Genomic DNA, 25,042 nt, shown 5'->3' with positions numbered 1-25,042 from the left:
ATTAATACCATCCTTCCTATAGCAAGGTGACCAAAACTGAATACAATACTCCAAATGCAGCCTCACCAATGTCTGTATAACATAACTTCCCAACATAACATACTCAGTGCCCTGACTAATGAAGGGCAGTGTGCCAAAATCCACCTTCACTACCCTGTCTACCTGTGACTCTAAGAGAACCATGCACCTAACTCCAAGGTCCCTCTGTACCATTACACTCCTTAAGGCCCTACCATTTATCATGGAACTCCTACCTTGATTTGACTTTCCAAAATGCAAGACCTCACACTTAGCTATATTAAACTCCATTTGTATTTTTTGGCCCATTTCCCCAGCTGATCAAGATCCTGCTGCAATTTCTGATAATCTTCCTCATTGTGTATAACACCGTCTATTTTAGTGTCACTTGCAAACTTACTAATCATGCCTTGTACATTCTCATTCAAATCATTGATATGGATAACTAACAGTAATGGGCCCAGCACCGAGTCCTGAGGCACTCTACTAATCACAGGTCTCCAATTCAACAAGCATCCTTCCACTACTACCCTCTGCTCTTACTGTAAAGCCAATTGTGTATCCAATTTGCGAGCACCCCTAGGATTCCATGCGATCTAACCTTCCAGAAGAGCCTACCAAGTGGAATCTTATCAAAGGCCTTACTGAAATCCATATAGACTACACTATTGCTCTGTCTTCCTCAACTTTCCTGGTCACTTAGAGTAATAGAGATGTACGGAAACAGACCCTTTGGTCCAATTTGTCCATGCTGACCAGATATCCCAACCCAATCTAGTCCCACCTGCCAGCACCCGGCCCATATCCCTCCAAACCCTTCCTATTCATAGACCCATCCAGATGCCTTTTAAATATTGTAATTATACTAACCTCCACCACTTCCTCTGGCTGCTTGTTCCATACACATACGACCTTCTGCGTTAAAAGTTGCCCCTTAGGTCTCTTTTATGTCTTTCCCCTCTCACCCTAACGTATGCCCTCTAGTTCTGGACTCTCAGGGAAAAGACGTTGTCTATTTATCCTATCCATGCCCCTCACGATTTTATAAACCTTTATAAGGTCACCCCTTAGCCTCTGATGCTGCAGGGAAAACAGCCCTAGCCTATTCAACCTCTTCCTATAGCTCAAATCCTCCAACCCTGGCAATATCCTTGTAAATCTTTTCTGAACCCTTTCACAACATCTTTCCGTTGAGAAGGAGACTAGAATTGCACACAATTTTCCAACAGTGGCCTAACCAGTGTCCTGTACAGCCGCAACATGTCCTCCCAACTCCTATATTCAATACTCTGACCAATAAAGGAAAGCATACCAAACAATCCTATCTACGTGCAACTCCACTTTCAAGGAGCTATGAACCTGCACTCCAAGGTCTCTTTGTTCAGCAACACCCCCGAGGACCTTACCATTAAGTGTATAAGTCCTGCTCGGATTTGCTTTCCTAAAATGCAGCACCTCCCATTTATCTAAATTAAACTCCATCTGCCACTTCTCAGCCCATTGGCCCATCTGATCAAGATCCTGTTGTAATCACTGTCCACTACACCTCCACTTTTGGTGTCATCTGCAAACGTACTAACTGTACCTCTTATGCTCACATCCAAATAATTTATTTAAATGATGAAAAATAGTGGACCCAGCACCGATCAGTGTGGCACTCCACTGATCACAGACCTCCAATCTGAAAAACAACCCTCCACTCTGTCTTCTACCTTTGAGCCAGTTCTCTTTCCAAATGGCTAGTTCTCCCCGTTTACCATGATATCTAACCTTGCTAATCAGTTTCCCATGAGAAACCTTGTCGAACGGCTTACTGAAGTCCATATAGATCACATCTACCGCTCTGCCCTCATTAATCCTCTTTGTTACTTCTTCAAAAAACTCAATCAAGTTTGTGAGACATGATTTCCCACACACAAAGCCATGTTGACTATCCCTAATCAGTCCTTGCCTTTCCAAATACATGTACACCCTGTCCCTCAGGATTCCCTCCAACAGCTTGCCCACCTTCGATGTCAGGCTCACTGGTCTATAGTTCCCTGGCTTGGCCTTACCACCTTTCTTAAACAGTGGCACCACGTTAGCCAACCTCCAGTCTTCTGGCACCTCACCTGTGACTATCGATGAAACAAATATCTCAGTAAGAGAACCAGCAATCACTTCCACTTCCATCACAGAACTCTAACAAATTTGTGAGCCATGATCTCCCATGCACTATTTCTAATCAAACCCTATCTTTCCAAATGCACATATATCTTATCTCTCATAATCTTCTAAAAATACTTATCTACCTCGGATGTTAGGCTTACTGGTCTATAGTTCCCAGATTTTTCTTTGCATCCTTTCTTGAGTAAGGGCACAACATTTGCTACCCTCTAGTCTTCCAGGACCTCACCCATGGCTAACAATGATGCAAAAGTATCAGTCAGGGCCCTGACAATTTCTTCTTTAGCCTCTTGCAGGGTTCTTGGATATAACTGGCTGTTGCATTCGCAGACATGCAGTGTTTCTTGCATGTTACACTTTGTTAGACTTACAGTGTAGTTTATTTGAAGAAGCATTCTGCATAAAACATTAAAAGAATGTTGACCCCCAAATTTTAATTTCTTGACACAATTCCATATTTTGAACAGGCCAGGGTAGCAATTGGATCAAGACACATTTCCTATCTGTTGACATTTCTGGATATGTCTGCTCTCTCATGCTGGGCTCATGCAAATAGAGAAATTGTGTTGTAGAATGTCATTCCTGCATTTGTATCCTTGTAGTATTAGATGCAAGGGACAATTGTGCGATCAACTTGATATCTTTACAATGGTCTGTTAGTAATGAGGCTGGGCTCCATTCAAAGTATCCTCCTCCTGCTCTGTAGCTTGAGGCTTGCAGTTCAGTTATTGTAGATCTGTTTATAACCCACAGCACACAGAGTCGGGAAAGATCAGGTACAGTGCATCTGAGATTCTATCCTACCCATAAATGTGGTGTCAGATCCAATCATTGCATCTTGCATAATGTTTCCTAAAATATTTTAAAGGTTGCAAATGCCCCAGTGGGTTAAACAAACGCCAGGGATTTTAATTTGTTCAGAAGACTTAGCAATCATTGCAGTCATGTTTACCAAGGTTTGAGGTTGATATAACACTTGTCCTTTCCGGCTGCTTTTCCCAGTCACATTGTATAATTCTATATCACTTGTTGTGATATCTTTAGAGTTTTAGCTCTGACTGATTTGCTACTTCAGTAGTGTACAACCTGTAGCCCCCTAAGTCCTGAAAATGTGGATCTTGACATGCTTGGGTTTTCCAGGCTTTCTGTTTTTTAATTGTTCCCTGCCCTGCTTGATTTTGATGGGTCTGTTTGAAAAGCTGTCTAATTAACAACTTAATCAGAAACTGAATATGTTCGTTGAAGACAATGATTTTTTGATCAAATTAATAACATCATCTACATTCAAGTGTGGTCTCCAAAGACAATAGCTCGGAAATCTTTGCACTTATCCTATGGACTGAATTTGTTTTCCTCTCAGGTTCACTCCCTGTCTCTGGTGTTGAATAAGAAGACAAATGAACTTGCCAAAGCTAATGTGTCTAAACTGTCAGCACATCTTGCACTGATTGGTGAGTTCTATTCTGTACTAAAAGTTTTGCAGCAGTATAGTATAAAAACATGAATTTTGGGTGAAATATGCACGTGTTAGGATGGAAGGTATATTTGAAGAACCTCTAACATGCACAGTTTCTCTTTACAGGTGTTTTTAAAACCGCAAGTAAAGTATGTAACTGCAAAATTTGGTACATCAAGGTTTGACATTGTAGTCTACCATGCTTTCCAAGGGCATAAATAAAGTACCCATCTATTTTCAACTTAATCCACCAGCTGCTGTAAGGGACCCACTATAAACCCCAATGTTTCATGTGGAACATGAGCACTAGCAACAATAAAAGAAAATCTCGTGTTTGTGATTTCACATAATTGTTGAAAGAATTAATAGGGAAATGAGGTTTTTTAAGAGTTGACAGGAACACACTACCTGAATCAGTGGTATAGATGGAAGTTCACATGAACTTCTGTAAAGTCCATTGGCAATAAAGAGAACTAGTATTTGGGGTTATGGAGAAGAGGCTGATGTGTGAGACAAAATCTATTGCTCTGCAGAAAAGCTCATACATGGGTGCATGTTCTCTTTTTTTTGTACTGCTACAGAATCATAGGATCTTACAGCACATATAGAAAATTGGTTGACAGGCAAGAATGAAATGAAGTTGCATGGATTGCAGAAAGGTTGATGGCAGAATGAGCAGTGGACTGAAAGTTGACAATATGAGTTTTTAAAAAATAGATATGTAGAGTACAACAGCAAATAGGAGGACCTGCAATTGTATAGTGCCTTCCGTGATCACCATTATCATCCAAAGCATTTCCAGAAGCATTTTATTAGCTGTCATGTCAATGCTATGATGTTGAAAGTGCTACTATCATTTTGTGCACAGCAAGATCCAACAAGCAAGTGTGGTAATGACCAGGTAATCTGATTTTGTTTTGTTGAATGGAGGTAATAAAAAGGATAATTCTCCTGCTGTTCTTCAGAATAGTGCCATGAAACCTCTCCTTTAGCAGGCAGATGAAGTTTGATGTCACATCCAGATAGCATCACCTTCAGCATTGTCGCATTCCCTCAGTAGTGCACTGACATGATAGCCTTGAAGTTTGTGTGCAAATTATGGAGTTGGAGAATACAGCACAGGAACAGACCCTTGGGCCCTCCAAGCCTGCGCTGACACATTTTGCCCACCTATATTAAAACTGTCTTCACTTACAGTATCCATATTCCTCTATTCCCTTACTATTCATGTATTCATCCTGGTGACTCAGTGGTTAGCACTGCTGCCTCACAGCACCCAGGGTCCCAGGTTCGATTCCAGCCTCGGGCAACTGTCTGTGTGGAGTTTGCACATTCTCCCCGTGTCTGCGTGGGTTTCCTCCGGATGCTCCAGTTTCCTCCCACAGTCCAAAGATGTGCAGGTTAGGTGAATTGGTCATGCTAAATTGCCCTTAGTGTTAGGTGCATTAGTCAGAGGGAAAATGGGTCTGGGTGGGTTACTCTTTGGAGGGTCGGTATGGACTGGTTAGGCCAAAGGGCCTGTTTGCACGCTGTAGGGAATCTGATTGAAAGCCTTTATTGTGTTTGCTTCCACCACCACCTCTGGCAGCACGTTCCAGGCATTCACTACTCTCTTTATGTGGAAAACTTTCCTTATGCATCTCTTTTAAACTCAACCACCCCCACCCCAAAAACCTAGTAATTGACCTCCACTCTGAGAAAAAGCCTCATACTTTCCACTGTATTTGTGCCATTCACAATCTTATAAACTTATGTCAGGTCACTCCTCAACCGCCTGCATTCGAGTGAAAACAAACCCAATCTATCCAACCTTTCTTCATAGCTAAAATCCCCCATACCAGGCAACATCCTGTTAACCATTTTCAGTACCCTTTCCAAAGCATCCACCTCCTTTTGGTAGTTTGGTGACTGGAACTGTACATAATGAAATGAACTTGTGCCCAGAGATGGGAGTGCCTCAACCAAGTCAGGTCTTTTACTTATAAACTCTGCATATTTTGTGATCTTTGTGCGAATAATGCTGGATGCAGTTTTAGGTGATCTTTTAGAGAAGGGATAGTAAAATAAGAGCATAAAGTGTTCATGATAAAATATCAAAATTAATAAAGGTTATGGGAATGCATGAGATAATAAAGACTATTTTGCTGGTTTGAGTATTAATTGAAGATAGCGACCAAGGAGTTTAAGAATTTATTTTTATGTAATGTGCTGTTGGGATATGCAATTTGTTACAACAGAGTAAATTAGGTAGCAGTTACTGAATCCCTTAAGGAAAATTGGATAAATATTTGGAATCAGGGAGATGCGGGGGCTTTGGAAGAAAAAAGAAAAGATACAGAATTAAGAGAAATTTTGAATCACTTTCGCATAGGTCTGATGGGCAGAATGACCATCATCCTTATTTCAAACATCTGTGATTATATGTGAGATGGGTGTTTTTGTAGATGTGTGTGTCTGTTTTGAGTCATGCTCTAGCTGTTTTGGACTTGCACACTGTGCATTGTAAATGATCCATCTCCTATTGTTCTATTTTTAAAATAATTTTGAGAAAAAGACTCTGCCTTTATTGTCACTGCAGTCTGTCCTCAACCCAAACCTCCAGTGACAGAGAGCATTCTTCTCCACAACCAATATAACCAAAGCAACTATATTCCCAAATTAAAATGGGAGGCATATGGCCTCAAATCAGAACTGACAAAGGACAGGCTATTTCTGCACCCATTCAAGGAAGTTTCAGCAAGACATCTACCAGACTGGTGCCAGGAGGATAAGTATGCCTGAAACATGATCATTTTGACCTGCATTCACCAAACTATTTATTAGTTACTTCTTTGTTCACTCCATTCAGCTGACTAAAAGAGATCACCTAAAATGTGCATTACTATCACTGCAAGCACATTGATGTCAAAAAAGCTTTGTAGTCTTCCCGAGGAGTGCCCTGCGGCTCATACACCCAGTGACTTTACAATAATTTGGAGGAGACTGTTTTGGACTGTGGTGGACAAAGTTAAAAATCACACAACACCAGGTTATAGTCCAAAGGGTTTATTTGGAAGTACTAGCTTTCGGAGCACTAGTCCTTCATCAGGTAGCTGTGGGACAGGATCATAAGACACAGAATTTATAGCAAAAGATTACAGTGTCATGCAATAATATCATTTCAGTTGCATGACGCTGTAATCTTTTGCTATAAATTCTGTCTTATGATCCTGTCTCACAGCTACCTGACGAAGGAGCAGCACTCCGAAAGCTGGTGCTTCCAAATAAACTTGTTGGACTATAACCTGTGTTGTGTGATTGTTAACTCTACAATAAGATTTATCTGTTCACAGTACGCATTTTAAAAAGTGGAGTTCTACCACTAGGTGTCACCCAACTACTTGGCTTTAATTTCAATTGAGCAGCCTAGAACTAATTACAGAAGAACCTCGTTTATCCGAATTTCGGATTATCCAAACAAAATCTCATGGTCCCTGTACATGCATTTCAATTGAAGTAGGAAAATTCAATTCTTCATTCATTTAATGTGTCATTTTGTAAATTTGAATAGGAATATAGATGCAAATATGCTTTAATAAATATTTAACTTCAAACTCTAATGAGACATGACGTTAGAGTTAAGTCTTACACTTGTTATAAAAATGCTGTCCGATACTTATTCTCCCTGAGGAAAAAGGTTTGTGATTGTGAACACACAAGAACAACATATGTGCAAGCCTGAGCTGTGTTCTCTAACAGCAAGATTCTCCTTCAACATTGACCCGCTCCGTTTTGCAAACCCAACAATTTTTTTCCTCAGCTCATTCTCCAGAGAGTTAAGTCAAAACATGCGTTTGCACTTATCGTTTCTGTTGCTTTTTCCTCCAGTTATCCCATGATGACTTTTTTTCCAAACAAAATATAGTTCATTATCTTTCAGCTGACACGAAAATTAATTTAACTTTTTTTTAATGGAGAGAGCAAATTGTAGTGAGCTAGCACACGTGGAAAGAAACAGGAGGAAAACCTGACGGGAGGAAACATGAGGGAAACATTCTCCCTTTTAAAAAAAAATGATGAGAGGACGTAAACTAAAGTCAGCAGAAAAAAATCTCTCTCTCTCTCTCCTTTCTTTCTTTCTTTCTCTCTCTCTCTGTCTGTCTGTCTCTAAGGGCCCTGCGGTTGCTGAGAAGGGAGGGACAACACTTGGTTAGTCTGGACGGTGGGATGACACCAAGCAGAAAGATGTCGGCTGCTGCCAAGGACCGGGATAAAACCGAGGAAACTGTCATAGAGATGTACAGCATGGAAACAGACCCTTCTGTCCAACTCGTCCATGCTGACCAGATACCCCAACCCAATCTAGTCCCACCTGCCAGCACCTGGCCCATATCCCTCCAAACCCTACCTATTCATATACCCATTCAGATGCCTTTTAAATGTTGCAGTTGTACTAGCTTCCACCACTTCCTCTGGCAGCTCATTCCATACATGTACCACCCTCTGTGTGAAAAGATTGCCCCTTTTATATCTTTCCCCTCTCACCGTAAACCTATGCCCTCTAGTTCTGGACTCCCCCACCCCAGGAAAAAGACTTTGTCTATTTATCCTATCCATGCCCCTCATGATTTTATAAACCTCTATAAAGTCACCCATCAGCTTCTAATGCAGGGAAAACAGTCCTAGCCTATTCAACCTCTCTGTTAGGGCAGCACGGTGGCTCAGTGGTTAGCACTGCTGCCTCACAGTGCCAGAGACCCGGGTTCAATTCCCGCCTCAGGCGACTCTCTGTGTGGAGTTTGCACATCCTCCCCGTGTCTGCGTGGGTTTCCTCTGGGTGCTCCGGTTTCCTCCCACAGTCCAAAAATGTGCAGGTTAGGTGAATTGACCATGCTAAATTGCCCGTAGTGTTAAGTGAAGGGGTAAATGTAGGGGAATGGGTCTGGGTGGGTTATTCTTCGGAGGGTCAGTGTGGGCTTGTTGGGCTGAAGGGCCTGTTTCCACACTGTAAGGAATCTAATCTAATCTCTCCCTATAGCTCAAATCCTCCAACCCTTGTAAATCTTTTCTGAACCTTTTCAAGTTTCACAACATCTGTCAGCGAAAGGTTTCACAGACTTCAGTCAAACTCTAGCCAAAAAATGATTTTATTTGTAAAATATCATGAATTTTTAAGCAATATCCAGTGTTTGTTCACATTTTATTGATTGAATGAAATAAAAATTCTATAAACATGCTTTTTTACGTAATTATGTTCAGTATGGCTTCCTTTTTTTACAATCAGATCAGTTATCCGGACAAAATACTCTCCACCCATCTCATTCGGATAATTGAGGTTTTTCTGTACGTTATCATGACTTCCAAATGCCCTAAGTGCTGTACAACCTGTTTATTATTCTCAAAATTAGTTCTATGAAAACATAAGATTGTTAGTTATATCAGTTATTGTTATTGGAGGTTTTGTGCTTGTATTTTCATTGATTCATAGATTTTGTACAGCGTGGAAGCAGGCCATTCGGCCCATCAGGTTCACACCGACCCACCAAAGTGCATCCCACCCAGACCCACACCCACTACCCTGTAACCCTGCATTTCTCATGACTAATCCAACTAGCCTGGATGTCCCTGGACACTATGGGCAATTTGGCACAGCCAGTCCACCTAACTTGCACACTGTGGGAGGAAACCTATGCCGACATAAGGAGAATGTGCAAACTCTAATCTACCAGTTAGTTTACCCAGTTCTGAATGTTTAACCAACTTACTCCTTAAATAGATGTTTCATTGTAGAAACCTCAACAAAAACAGTCAGCTTGTACAAGATTGGGAGTTGTTTTTTTCCTATTCACTTGGGGGACACGGCCATCATTGGCTGGACCAGCATTTATTGCCCATCCTTAGTTGCACTTCAGAAGGTGGCTGCTTCTTGAACCACTGCAGTCCAGGTGGTTTAGATGGGCCCACAATTTCGTTAGGGACAGTGCAGGACTAAAGAAATATTTCCACGTTCAGATTGTGAAAGGCTTGGAGGGGAACTGGCACGCGGTGATGCTCCCATGTATCTGCTGCCCATGTCCTTCTAGATGGAAGTGACCGTAGGTTTGGAAGGTGTTGTCTAAGGATCCTTTCCTATCTACCATATATACTTGAGTAATAGTCAATCTCATATAAAAGTTGACCCGCTAGTTTTGGCCAAATTACCTTGAATTTTCCATGTATCTTGTGTAAAAGTCGACCCTAGTTCTTCAGTGATAAACAGATCAACATTTATGAGTCAGTCTGCTGGTTGTTCTGCGCCGCTCCTGGTCTTCCAGTCTGCTGGCTGTTGTCTTCCGCTCCAGGTTTTCAGAATTACCATAATTTGTTTTTTTTTCCCTTCATTCGTTTAGAGATCAGTTGGGTTTCTGCTAATACGGCATGAATTTTAACGGGCATCAACTTTAGCCCCTCAAAAGTGGTATCCATGTAATAGTTGACCGTATAAATTTAACCTTATAAAGTAGTCCAAAACATTCGACTGTTACTGGAGCATTTAGGGTATCTTTGTCCCCTAGATTGAAAAATTTTGAAATGCTTCATTACACATTCAATGCATGCGTTTCTTTGAAATGTTAATAATAGCATTTCAGTCAATATGCAAGGCTGAATGCTAAGTTTGACATGTTTTGAAAAAGTTTTCTGAATCCTATCATTTCTGGATTTCCTTACTTGCCCAGCAAGTTGTTGGAGGACTGCCTCCTTGAACTATTTGTTCTTATATCTCCACAATGAATTTATGGGAATTACAGAAATCATATTCTGTGGTAATAGAGAAGTCATGCTCTATTTCCAAGTCAAGATTTGCCTGTTGGAGGTATTGGTATCCCCATTATAACTGCAGCTTTTGGCCATCTTGGTGATGGGGTCGCAGGGACGGGCACTGTTTGAAGTTGTTGCAATACATTTTATAGATCAATGGCCAGTAGTAGAGGAGCACCAAAAAAGAAAACTGGTCTTTTCTGTGTAGTATTGAATATCTAAGAGCATCTAATCTCTCTTTAATTTTAGCCCCAGTTTTAAAATGTCTAATATTCTGTTTCTGGCAGCAGTGACTCCTAAAGTGTTACTGGTGGGAAAATTTGCATTGATGGTGTGAAGGTTGGAGAATATAGGTGGATTTTCTTTTCAAATAATCATTGCCCACCACTTACTTGGTGTGAATGTTATGTAGTGCATGTCAGTCTGGACATTAGCTGGGTTCTTCCATATGCTGGCATGTGCTGCTTTGTTATCAGAGATTTGAACCTTGAGTTATTAGTGAGTAGCTCCACTCCTAACCTTATGGAAAGTCATTGTTGAAGTAATTGATGATCAGAGCACCTCCCTGAGGAGGTTCAGCAGCTTTGGTGATCTAGTAAGAGGCCTTTGACAATAGCAGCCAGCCACGTTGTTGTGATGATGTTATGACCCAATCTGTTGGATAGCTGTTCATTTCATCCCCCGCCCCCATTATGTTACTGAGGCTTGTGGTTTGATACCATGGCATATTCAGTGGGCCTCCAGGAAAAACACTGCTGATAATTCCTGTTTTCTATTGAAATGTTTGGATTTATTGGGTTGGTGGTATAATTTCCTGTTCTAGATCAGGAAATGACATCACCACAGGAAATGACGTCACCACTGGAAATGGCATCACCCAACTCAAAGAAACCCAAACATAAATAGAAATCAGGAATTATCAGCAGTGCTTCACCTGGAGCCCCACTGAAGATGTTACCTCGTATGGTGATGAAACGTCTGGAAATGAACTTTCCAACTCAGTGAGCAAACCTACATCCAGAACTTCAACCTAAGCTACAAATGTTCTCAAAACTCGCTAATGCTGTGGCACCCTGGCCACCTTTCTTCATTATTTAATATGAGCAAAAACATGTTAATTGGCCATTTATTTCTTTGTCCTGCTCTATGTACAAGCAGGTAATTAATTGTTAAATTAACTATTTTCATAGGTTTCTGAGAAATGATAAAGCACTGTATAAAAGTCTTCTCCTTTTGCCTGGCTAATAACTGAAAACATTTTATCTGATTGTAGCAAATTCATTGAAATTACTTGATTAATATTCTGTAGCAAACTGTGTGTACAATGTTGCACTACAATCAGTATCAGTGTTCCATTGTTAACTCCGACCGTATGACTGATGTGTTCAAACTATTGTAACCATAATTTATCACTTCAGAATTGGTCGTATTATGCAGTGTTGAACTACCATAGAATGGTGGACAAAATTTAAATCTCTTACTTCATTCAGAGTAAAATGAAGAGTCAGCCCACGGAAAGCACTGGGCCTGGACAGAGTCCACGGCCGTGGACTTAAATCCTGAGCGGACCGGAGTGTTCACTGACATCTTCAACCACTCCCTCCTACAAGCCAAAGTCCCCACCTGCTTCAAGAAGACCACCATCGTCCCAGTATCTAAGAAAGCATATGCAAAGTGCCCTTATGACTACTGCTCAGTAGCTCTGTCCTCTATAATCATGCAGTGCTTTGAGAGGCTGGTCATGGCCCACATCAACTGTAGCGTCCCAGCCTGCCTTGATCCCCTGCAATTTGCCTACAGGCATAACAGGTCCACTGTGGACACCATTTCACTAACCCTACACTCATCCCTGGAACATCTCGATAACAAGGACATTTACTTCACACTCCTGCTCATCAGCTACAGCTCCACTTTCAACAACATAATCCCCTCCAGACTGATCTCAAAACTCCGAGCTAGGTCTCAATTCCACCCTCTGCAACTGGATCCTCAGTTTCCTGACCCATAGACCGTAATCAGCGACGATAGACAACTGCACCTGATCCACAATAACACTCAACACTAGACCCCCCCCTAAGGTTGTATTCTCAGCCCCCTAATGTATTCCCTGTACATTCACGACTATGTAACCAAATTCCAAACGAACACCATCTACAGGTTTGCTGATGACACCACCATGATAGAATGGATATCAAACAATGATGAGTCAGATTGGAGATAGAGAGCTTGGTGACATGGTACAGTGATAACAACCTCTCTCTCAATGTCAGCAAAACAGAAAAACTGAACCTTGACTTAAGAAAGGAAGGAGAGCATGCTCCCATCTGCATCAAAGGAGCGGAGGTTGAGAGCAGCAAGTTCCTCGGAGTGGAGATAACCGACAACCTGTCTTGAACTTTCCACATAGATATGACAGTCAAGAAGGCGCAACACTGCCTCCTCTTCCTTATGATTTGGAGGTGCCAGTGTTGGTCTGGGGTGGACAAAGTTAAAAATCTCTCAACACCAGGTTATAGTCCAACAGGTTTATTTGTACATTTCGAAGTTCTGCTCCTTTAGGTGGTTGTGGAGTGTAAGATCTTAAGACACAGAATTTATAGCAAAAGTTTACAGTATGATGCAACTGAAATTATATATTGAAAAAGACCTGGATTGTTTTTTAAAACTTGTTTTAATGTAATTTTTTAAAAAAAAGTTCTGGGATTTACATATGAAAGAACTAAAACCAGCATGGTCATTCTAAAAGATCAGAGACTTAACAAACAATCCAGGTCTTTTTCATTATATCATTTCAGTTGCATCACACTGTAAACATTTGCTATAAATTCTGTGTTTTACGATCTTCTTCCTCAGGTGGCTTTGAAAATTCAACATGTCCATAAGGACCCTCACCAACTTTTACGGATGCAGCATAGAAAGCATACTATCTGGGTGCATATTGCCTGGTATGGTAACTGCTCTGTCCAGGACCGTAAGAAACTGCAGAGGCTTGTGTGCACAGTCCAGATCATCATGGAAGCCAACCTTCCATCCATGGACTCCATTTGCACCTCTCGTTGCAGCAGAAAGGCTGCCAACATCATCAAAGGCTTCTCCCATTCTGGTAACGCTCTCTTACATCCCCTTCAATCAGGCAGAAGATTCAGATGTTTGGACACATGCACCAACAGGTCCAAGAAAAGTTTCTTCCCTGCCTTTATTAGACTGATGAATGGACACTCTAACTTCAAATAATGTTGATCTTGCTTCACACTCTTCCTGTGCGGTGTATGCTGTATCCCTCAGTCTAAACTTTTTCACCCAATGATCTGTATACCCTTGCTTACTATGATCTGCTTGTTCTGCTTGCAAGCATGTACTTAGGTACATGTGACAATAAATCAAATCATTAAATATTAGACTCTACTTTGTTACTATTTGGTAGTACTGAGTGAAGGTGATTCATTCATCCTACCTGAGGGCTACCTGGGAGGAAAATTGCTTTCAAACCAAAAACAAAATGCTTAAAAGTGCTGAAAATTGCTCACATTTCTTAATGTTTGCTGAGTTGACTTTGTGGTTCATCCTTGTGGAGCAACTGCACTACTTAAATACACATGATGTTAGATAGTTATGAGGGAAGGAAGCTGGGAGAAATGTATTCTATGAACATTTTGCTGACACTTTGAAAATGAAAGCATTTTGAATAATGGAATGGAATTGTACAAAGTGTCTGGTCACTCATTCTGTTTCTACACAATTGAAGCTGTTCAAGTGTTATTTTGAATTGTTTTATTAGTCAACACGTAGGGGGCAGTATCTGCATTGCTAATTGTGATTATGCATTTATATCATGCAGAAGGGGACTTTGCTCTGCAAGGCAGTCTCGGAAGCCTTTCCCTCAGTGATCTGACACCTCATGGAGAGCTGTACAGGGAGCGTTTTACCACGAGTGGCAAAGAGGCACTCGTCTTCAACATTTACAAGTATGCCTTTGTGTCTGTGTAATATATTTTATTAACTTCTACTTTATCCATAAAATACTGCAAATGCTTCTTTCTGGGTTCAGGCAAATAAAATTGAGGGGTAATAAAAATCTCCAGTTGCATTTGACATTTTATTTTTTATGCTAAAACTACAAAATGAAAGAATAAAAGTATAGATACTTAAATTATTCCTGTCATATATATCCATGATTGAAAGATCCGTTCAGTCTTTGAGTCCCTGACAGAGAATGATATAAAAGGAAGGTTGCTACCAGTGAAACATTTTCCATTCTGCTGCAGAGTATTCTTACAAAACTTTGCGGGCAACAAAAAAATGTAGAGTATATGTTGCAGGTGTAGGACTGAAATAAGTGTGTGTGCTTGAGGGAACAAAATACAGCTGCTATTAAATCCTGATTGACTTATCATATATTAAAAAAACTGCTACTGATCTTAAACTTTTATTTTGCCCCAAGTAAAACATGTAGATTAAAGGTGAAATGGAGTTTCATATTGCATTTGTAAGTTCTCTATTAGTTTACCACACCTTGCGCACTTACATTGAAGTAGCCTCTGCCCTTGAACTCCAAAACCTGACTACTGTTAACTTTTCATTTGGATACTGGAAACCACCTAAAGGAGGACCATAGTGATTTGCCATCTTTTTGTTGCTGCTTATAAATAAGTATGCAGCCTCTATTTGATGTCTGTCAATGAAGGGCATGTAGGGAATTTTGATCACTTGGCACACCTACATTGGAGAACCTATTGGGAGATATATTGAGGCCATGATGTGCAAATGGTATTTATACATTGTTTAAACTGTAGACGTCTTTGTTAATTATTCCTATCCTTTTAGCGAAAGGTGGTCTAAATTTTAACACATCTCTGCAAGCTTTTATAACACAATTTTCCATTGTTACATTTTGAAGTTTATTAATTTTCTACTTTGGTCATTATTCTTTCAATTTCAATGTCTACTTCTACCTCTTTAACTTTGTATGAAACCCTCATTTGTGCCTTGTCACCAGACTCAATTGTCCCAAGGTTCCCCTAATTTCCCATCATGAACAACAGCTGAATTTAAAATTATTGACCTGATCCCATCTCGTATCAAAGTACACTCATCCCTGTCCCTGCTGAACTACATTGGTTATTGGTTCTAAAGACCTCAAATTTAAATTTATTATCCTTGTGGTCAAATCAGTCCCCACTCTTGACCCCCTCCCTTTCTTTGTATTATCTACCAGCATGTGCATATGTTCCTAAACTTTCAATTTTTCTCTCTCTGTCTGGCCACCAGTGCACACCCCATTCCCTCATCCTAAAATTGCTTACTGTGCCTTCATCAACCTAGTATCCAAGCACTGGAATGTTAAGTCCATCCACCTCTACCTTCTTCCCTCATTATAGACTATCCTTTCGTTTGGTCATTCTAATGTTTCCTAAATTGGCTTGCTGTTGACAAACTTTTTTTGAGAAATAACAACTATAAGTTATTGCTAATTAAGACAATTCTTTTCCTCTGAAACCAGGTATGGCAGACCAGACCCGAAGCTTAAGCGTGATTGTGACATGAGAGTGAGCCTACAAATGGCATCAGTGCAGTATGTCCATACCCAGCGCTTCCAAGCCGAGGTGGTGGCTTTTATTCAGCATTTTACACAGCTACAGGATGTACTGGGGCGACAGAGAGCAGCCATTGAGGGACAAGCAGTAAGACATTTACCTACCTACTACTATGTGTTGAGCAATAAGGGGGTCATGAAATTTGATCTCCATTCAGAATCCTTTTTACTAATTCTAGCTTGCTTTCCTTTCCAGTTCAAAGACACTGAAGCCTGTTGCAATACAGCAGCAGCTATGTTAGGTGATATCTATTCACTCAGCACAGCCCTGGTATCTATATGACTCCGTTGTACACTACTACATCATATAAGCCATTTTGAGAGTTGGGATTTCTTCTCGATTTCGCATACTTAAAGAATTCAGCATGCACTGTTTTATCAAAGGGAAATAGAATACCATCCCAATGTTTCTGTGTCATGGCACCTGTATGCTGATAATTCATCATTTTTTAAATTGTTTTTTTTATTCAGGTTTTCAGTTTGAGAGAATTGTGCTATGTTCAGGAGGTTGTATGTCTCAGTAGTTTTGAGGCAGTTCTCGCTGTGCCTTTTGAGAAAAACACGATTCTTGTCTTTGTCTCCAAATGTTATGACAGTCATTGTATGGTGTGAGAATGTTTGAAAGCTTTCATATCACGGTCCGTTTTTGCATCAGTCTTCACAGTGGAAGCACCAGTAGCATACCAGAATTTCAAGAAAGTCACGAGGCAGAGGTGAGTATAGTTGCCATCAATAAGGAAAAGGTGCTGTGGAAGCTGAAAGATCTGAAAGTGGATAAATCATCTGATGGACTACATCCCAGAATTCTGAAGTAGCAGCAGAGGAGATTGTGGAGGCCTTGATGCTAACTTTGCAGGCATCGCAGGAGTCAGAGAGGGGTTCCAAAGGGCTGGAAAATAGCTAATTTAACACCCCCGTTTGCGAAGGGAGGAAGACCTGAAATTATAGGCCGGTTAACTTCACCTTGGTCATGTGTAAGATTTTAGAGTTCACTAATAAGATTGCGTTTGCGGAGTACCTGGAAGTGCATGGTAAAACGGGCCAAATCAGCACGACTTCGTCAAAGGAAAGTTATACTTGACAAATCTGTTAGAATTCTTTGAGGAGGTGTTGAGCAATTTAGACAAAGAAGAGCCAGTGGATGTGATCTATTTGAATATCCAGAATACCTTTGAGGTGCCACACAGGAAGTTGCTAATTAAGAGCCCATGGTGTTAGGGACAAGGTAATAATGTGGATGGAGAATTAGCTGACTGGCAGTACGTAGAACATAGAGGTAAAGGGGTCTTTTTCAGCATGGAGACTGGTGCCTATTGGAGTTCTGTAGAGGTCTATCTTATTCACATTAACACTCTGGATAAATAACTGAGGGCATTGTTGCTTTGTTTGCAGATGACGCAAGCATAGGTGAAGAGAAAAGGTATTGAGGAAATGGGGAGGGTGCCAGAGGATTTGGACAGGCTAGGAGAGTAGGCAAAGAAGTGGTTGTTGGAATACACTGTGGCAGAATGAGAGGTTATGCACTTTGGTAGAGAGAATAGAAGCATAAACTATTTTCTAAATGGGAAAAGGTTTTGAAAATCTAAAGCGCAAAGGGAATTGAGAGTCCTAGTTCAGGATTCTCTGAAAGATAACATGCAAGTTCAGTTGACATTTAGGAAAGCAATGCAATGTTTGCAATCATTTTAAGAGAGCAAGGATACAAGAGCAGAGATGTACTACTGAGGCTGTAACAAGCTCATGTCAGAGCATATTTGGTATATCGAGAGCCTTTTTTGGCCCTGTGATTGAGAAGGGATGTGGTGACATTGAAGGGGGTCCAGAGGAGGTTTACAAGAATCCAAGGAATGAAAGGCTTGTGATATGAGGAGCAGTTGAGGACTCCGGGTGTGTACTTATGGAGTTTAAAAGGATATGAGGGGATCTCGATGAAATTTACATAATACTGAGGGACCTGGATTGAGTGGACAAGGTGAATATGTTTCCATTATTAGGAGAGACTAGGATCAGAATGCACAGCCTCAGAATGAAGGGACGATCCCTTTAGAACTAAGATAATGAGGAATTTCGGAGGGTGATGAATCTGTGGAATTTATTGCCTCAGAAGACCAAAGAGGCCAAGTCATTGAGTCTATTTAAGACAGAGAGGTTTTTAATTCGTAAGGGGATCAAGGGTTATAGGGCAAAGGCATAGGAATTGGGTGGAGAAACATATCAGCCATGATCGAATGTCAGGGCAGAATTGATGGGCCAAATGGCCTAATCTTTATCCTATATCTTATGGTCTGTCACCTTGACAGGACTATCTCATAGGTTGATTAATTGTCTTGTGTGACAGAGATTGCCAGGCAGGTTTGTCTGGTTTGCCAACCACTTGTTTAGTTTTAGCCGATGACAACTAGGAAATTGAGGTCAGTAAAATGAAATTAAGTTATACCGGCTAATATTCTGAATGTACTGTGTTGTTGAACTGCTGGATTTGTGAAATTATTGATGAAATGAAGCCGTAGTAAGTATTTAGCAAACTGCCAAGTTTAATAATAAATAGTTGAGACATTGGGATCACGAGATGAATTAGTCTGCTCTCAGCTTCTTGACTATTGTACTATTTTCTTTTACTCTGCACCAGTTTTTCTTTTATGACAATTTGCTCCAGACCTTTACTTTGGAATCAACCCAAGTAAGTTTGCATTTTTTAAAGTATGAGTCAGTTTCCAAGATAAATCCAACCTTTGTGAAGTAAATCAGTATTTTACTGCTTTATGATCTTTAGTTCTGCGGAGTAGTTTCAGATCAATTCTCTGTAACATTGCTGTGTTTTTGCACATCTTATAAATATGGATATATGATTAGCAGAATAAGGGTGGATAAAGAGTTGAGCTGGAAAAAGCACAGCAGATCAAACAGCATCAGAGGAGAAGGGGGAGTTGAGAACCTTTCATCAGGTCCTGCTGAAAGATTCTGATCAAAAACATCAACTCCCCTTTTCCCTTAGATTAGCTTCCCTATAGTATGGAAACAAGTCCACACCGACCCTCCGAAGAATAACCCACCCAGAACCATTCCCTTATCCTATATTTACCCTGACTACTGCATGTAACATTATGGGCAATTTAGCATGGCCAATTCACTTAACCTGCACATCTTTGGATTGTGTGCGGAAAGCAGAGCACCTGGACGAAATCCACGCAGACACTGGGAGAATATGCAAACTCCTCACAGGTAGTTGCCCGAGGTGGGTCTTGAACTCTGGTCCCTGGCACTGTGAGGCAGCAGTGCTAGCCTTTGAGCCACCGTGCCCCCCCCCCCCCTCAACCAGATGCTGCTTTTTCCAGCCCAACTCTTTATCCATTCTGTCACACATCTGCAGTCCTCACTATCTCCTAGCAGCAGAATATGGCAATTTGACCCCTCAAGTTTGATCCAGCATTCAATAAGATCTTGGCTGATCTGTTTGTATTTCAAATTCCATAATCTCATCTATAGTATTCCTGATAACCTTTGATTGCCTTGCCTAGACCTTTGCCAGATTTTTGCTTGCTCAGTCAACCTGATTAGCTCAGTCAACCTGATTAAATCAGTCTGCAACCTCTTCACGACCATAATTTCCTACTTATCTTTGTGTCTGCTAATTTAGCTACCATACCTTTGTTCCCCTCATCTAAGTATCTGACATAAATTGTTTAATGTTGAGGCCTCACATAGACCCTGTGGGCCTAAGTGTTAACCTGTCAATCAGAAAAATGCAAATCTATCATGCTCTTTTTTCTGCCAGTGAGCTGATTTTTAAAATTCATATTACCTCCTGTACCATGTGCTTTTACTTTGTGGAATACCATTTTATGTGACACTTTGTCAAATACTTCCTGGAGGTCTCGATACAGTATGTCATTAAGCTTCCCTATTCATCCACAGCAATACTACTCCTTAAAAGAATGCCAGTAACCATGTTGATTCTTTCAGAATATCTTGAATTTCTCCAAGTCCCCATCTATAAACTCCTCAATTCTAATTTTCCCCATGACAGACATCAAGCCAACTGTTGTTTGTTTCCTACTTTCTACCTGTCTCTTTCCTTGAAGAGAGAAGTTATGTTTGCTTCTTTTCAGTCTGATGGGATCTTTCCAGAATCTAGAAAAGTTTGGAAAAAGAATGCAAATCCATCTACTCCTCATTTAAGACCCTAAGATGAAGTTCATCCTCCTAGGTTTAATCAGTTTGTTGACGATTGCTTCCCTGGTGATGTTCATTCACAATTTCCTTATTGTGTACTATAACTTCAATTCTCACTCACCAGAAAATCAACACTCACTTTATTTACTCGCTTTTTATTCACCTCTGGAAACTTTTACTATCCATTTTTACGTTTCTAGCTAGCTTCATCTCATGCTGTAATTTCTTCTGATTAACCTTTTTGTCATTCTGTGCATTATTTATATTTTGACCAATCATCTGACCCGACACTCATCTTTGCTTTCCTTTACTTTCATGAACCACTGATGTGGGGTCTCCCTTTGCAATTTTTCATTATAGTAGGAATATACTGAAATATCTCCTTAAATATCTGCCATTGCTTATATATTGAGTTATCTCATATCCTAGTATGCCAGTTCACTTCAGCTAGCTCAGCTTTCATGCCCACAAAAATGTCCTTATTTAAGTTTTGAATAATAATCTTAGACCTACGCTTCTCCTTTTCAAACCTGATGTAAAATTCAATCACTTTGTGATTGCTGCTACCTAAAGATGCCTTTATTCAGGTCATTTGTTAATCCTGTTTTATTACAATTGCCAAAAATAATATAACCTATTCTCTATTGGTTTCAAAAAGTGCTGCTGTAAGAAGTTATCTCAAGAGTATTCTGTGAACACGTCATCCATACTAATATTGTCAATCTGATTTTCCAAATTTATTTGTTAATTAAAATCACTGCCTTTTTTTAAAATCATAAACATCCAATGTTGTTTCTTGTATCCTTTAACCAACATTATGGTTACTATTAAGAACTTGTTAGACCACTAATGGCATCTTTCCTCTTCATCTACCCCCCCTACCGATTCTACTTCGTCATATCCTGAACCAAGATCATCTCGAGCTATCACACCAATATCATCTTTTATTGAAAGCAGTATCCCTGCTCATTTACCTGGCTTTATATTCTTCTTGAATGTCATATACCTTTTAACATTCAGTACCTAATCCTTGTCATCTTGCAGCCCATGTCTTTGTAATGGCTAACAAATCACATTTATTTACATCAACTCATTTACTTTATAATGAATGCTATGTGCGTTCAGATAGACTTTAGACTCATAGAGATGTACAGCACAGAAACCGAGCCTTCGGTCCAACTCGTCCATGCTGACCAGATATCCTAAATTAATCTAATCCCATTTGTCAGCACTTAGCCCATATCCCTCGAAACCCTTCATATACCCATCCAGATGCATTTTAAGTGTTGTAATTATACCAGCCTCCACCTCTTCCTCTGGTAGCACATTCCATACATGCTTCGTTAGAGACAAAAAAAAAACTGGAGATGCCAGAATCCAAAATAGATAAGCAGGAGGCTGGAAGAACACAGCAAGCCAGGCAGCATCAGGAGGTGGAAAAATCGATGTTTTGGGTGTAACAAGTCCTGAAGAAGGGTTACACCTGAAACATTGCCTTGTCCACCTCCTGATGCTGCCTGGCTTGCTGTGTTCTTCCAGCCTCCTCTATTTCATACATGCACCATCCTCTGCATGAAAATATTGCCCTTTAGGTCGCTTTTATATCTTCCTCTCTCACCTATGCCTTCTAGTTCTGGACTCCCCCAGGGAAAAGACTTTGTCTATTTATCATAAACATGCCCCTCATGATTTTACAAACCTCTGATAGTTCACCCATCAGCATCCGACGCTCCCGGGAAACAGCCCCAGCCTGTTCAGCCTCTCCCTATAGCTCAAATCCTCCAACCCTGGCAACATCCTTCTAAGTCTTTTCTGAGCCCTTTAAAGTTTCACAACATCCTTTCAATAGGAAAGGAGATTAGAATTGCTTGCAGTATTCCAACAGTGGTCTAACCAATGTCCTGTATAGCTGCAACATAACCTCCCAACTCTGATATTCAGTGCTCTGACCAATAAAGGAAAACATACCAAACGCCGCCTTTATGATCCTATCTACCTGCGACTCCACTTTCAAGGAGCTATGAACCTGCACTCCAAGGTCTCTTTGTTCAGCAAAACTCCCTCGGACCTTACCATTAAGTGTATAAGTCCTGCTCTGATTTGCTTTTCCAAAATGCAGCACCTCGCTTTTTTTTTGATACGTTTGTAACATCTAGTCTTGACTGCTGGAGTATTGTAAGGTCTTTGCTCGGTCTTTTTCTGCAATTCTCTCATCTTCGTTTCTCATACTAGTATTTTGCTGTCCTCTTACCTCTTGGGTTGCTACATCCATCCAAGCTTGAACTTTCAATCCCCTTACTTAGTTTAAAACCTTTTCTACTTCTCCGGTTACACAGCAAACTTAGAACACCAATCCCAGAGCAGTTCAGGTGCACACCATCCCAACGATACAGATTCCACTTGTCCCAGTACTAGTACCAGTGTCCCATGAACTGGAAACCACTTCCCCCACGTAGTTTTTAGAGCTATGCATTCATTTTCCTCAGTATATTTGCCCTATTTCAGTTTCATATGCCAGTTTTTCCTGATTTTTTTCAAATGCAGTTATCCCACTAATCTGATTCTGTGTATTGGTGTCAGCAGATTAAAGGACAAATTATATTTAAGCAAATAGGCCTTTTACCTAAAGGTCTTAGCCTGCCCCTTCAGTCTGCTCGCAGTACTATTGTTATGAAGTGACAAATATGCCAGCACTAGGTACCTTCTTTAATGCCTTACAAAACAAATGCATTATCTGTGGCTAATCCAATTTGGAAGGGAACAGGTTGTTTCTGCAACTTGCTACTCTTCTATGATATGCTGCTCCTCCAGTCACACTCACTGCTGAGTTTGCAGATCCCCCTCAGGAGTCATTGCATAGCATGTGACAGCAGTTCTGTACTCCTAGTAAGTTGCCTTTTCTTTATATCTTATTTCACCCTGAAGAGAGATGCGGATCAAAAGAATCCTTACTCAAAAAGTTGAACTTTGTCGTTTCAGATGCTTGTAGATCTGTTATGTATTTCCAAAATTTTCTATTTTAAATTTCTTGCTTATTGGAGTACATATAAAATTGCCAGTGCCCATAGTGTACCTCATGGCATTGTTGAGAGCTGTCATGTGTAAATTGGTACAAATAGCTGTGTAGATTGGCTATTGCCAGTGTTGTGGCAGATTTGACAGTAACCTCGGCCAAATACTAAGCATCACACAGTTTCATTCTGGAATTTTCTTCTGATGCTGGCGATAATTCCACTGCAGAATTTGAGGATAATGCTAATGAAAACCAGATGCAGTTTAACTATTGTCCTGCTGAATAACCAGCAATTCTGTATGGATCAGGCACAGAGTACTGCAAAAGTGTGGTATGATCCAAAGGTCCGACTAAATGAGTAAATATCTTGTGGATTAAACAGTCTGTTCAACCATAAGGTCACATTGTCAAATTATTGACCTAACAGTTTATTGCGTATTGGAAGATCACCTTGTTGAGATTTCCTGGTGTTGGATTAGTTTCTTGATTGGAATGATTGAGCAACCCAGTGCTGCCTCCGTCGGGGAGGAAAAGTTTATTTGTCAAAGCATTAGCCGATTAAAAACTGGTGTAATTTTTGGCTGGTGGCGGAGAGTTTCATTGATCATAAATGGTGGGTACACTCTGGTGACTATTATGAGATGGGGGTGTAAAAGAATGTATTTGCCCTCAAGTGGAATAAAATATCCTGTTGCAGTATCAGTAGAAGAATATACAGTTCTTTCAATATCCTTCAATTATCCCATGATCATGGCAAACTAAATTGTCTGGTTGTTGCTGTTTGTGAGATCATGCAACATGCCTAATAACTGCTGCATTTTCCTGGGTCATTGTCATACTTCAGCTTGAGGATGACAGCCACAGAGTTCTGAGTTTCAGACACAGGTCTTCTTGATCCTTGGATTTTTCTGATCTCCTCAGCCTCTGCTCTGCTTTAACATTAAGGTGTTTTGACTCAAAGTCAAGGTGCAGTATGGTTAATAAATTGTCACATTTTTGAATATTTGTTAGCAAACTCCTTACAGTCATTCATGCCAGTGCTGTTGCGCGTTGAAGAGTGTTTCAGAATGTCCTTGTTATGTTTTCGTTGTCCTCCCAAGAAACACAGGTCATTTGAGAGTTTGAGAAAACCGGGATCTGGTAGGAGAGATGCTTTTCAGTCATCAGGGTACAGTGTCTATTCCGTCATAGTTAATTTGTGGGCGGCACGGTGGCACAGTGGTTAGCACTGCTGCCTCACAGCGCCCGAGACCCGGGTTCAATTCCCACCTCAGGCGACTGACTGTGTGGAGTTTGCGCATTCTCCCCGTGTCTGCGTGGGTTTCCTCCGGGTGCTCCGGTTTCCTCCCATTGTCCAAAGATGTGCAGGTCAGGTGAATTGGCCATGCTGAATTGCCCGTAGTGTTAGGTAAGGGGTAAATGTAGGGGTATGGGTGGGTTGCGCTTCGGCGGGTCGGTGTAGACTTGTTGGGCCGAAGGGCCTGTTTCCACACTGTAATGTAATGTAATCTAATCTTAGCTAATCTAATTTTTCAAGAGTTTAAACTGAATACTTATAGAACTGGCTTCATGAGGAATACCCCCAGCAATTTCCTGACATTACAACAGTGTCTACACTTCAGAAGCATTTAATTGACTGTGAAGTGCTTTGGGATGTACCTAGGTTTTGATGGACATTGTGAATTCAAGGTTTGTTCCACAGTAAATGATATTACATTGACACTGTAGACAAGCAAAGGGACTAAAGGAAGCTGATTCTTGAGCTTTGTTTGGGGATATGAACAAAAAAGTCCTTGGATCAAAGTCAGTGTCATGTTAATGCAGTAAATGTTGCTGGGAATTGTGA

The 25,042-nt window shown here is 40.6% G+C and overlaps 1 protein-coding gene across 10 annotated transcripts in view; it reads left to right on the top strand.

Moving 5' to 3' along the window:
- The window catches only part of vps13d (vacuolar protein sorting 13 homolog D), a 314,700-nt gene that overhangs the window by 61,121 nt on the left and 228,537 nt on the right, over nt 1-25,042 (top strand). For all 10 annotated transcript variants that reach the window (XM_087980553.1, XM_043675642.2, XM_087980550.1 and 7 more), the window contains exons 21-23: nt 3,545-3,635; nt 14,256-14,382; nt 15,918-16,098. In XM_087980553.1, the coding sequence (XP_087836679.1) occupies nt 3,545-3,635; nt 14,256-14,382; nt 15,918-16,098 (399 nt within the window). The remainder of the gene's footprint in view (nt 1-3,544; nt 3,636-14,255; nt 14,383-15,917; nt 16,099-25,042) is intronic.

This window comes from Chiloscyllium plagiosum, unplaced genomic scaffold (assembly GCF_037043375.1).
Source record: "Chiloscyllium plagiosum isolate Xiang-an unplaced genomic scaffold, Cpla_swu_hap1 HiC_scaffold_37, whole genome shotgun sequence".
NCBI classification, from domain to species: domain Eukaryota; kingdom Metazoa; phylum Chordata; class Chondrichthyes; order Orectolobiformes; family Hemiscylliidae; genus Chiloscyllium; species Chiloscyllium plagiosum.
This window is presented reverse-complemented; position numbering and strand designations above follow the sequence as displayed.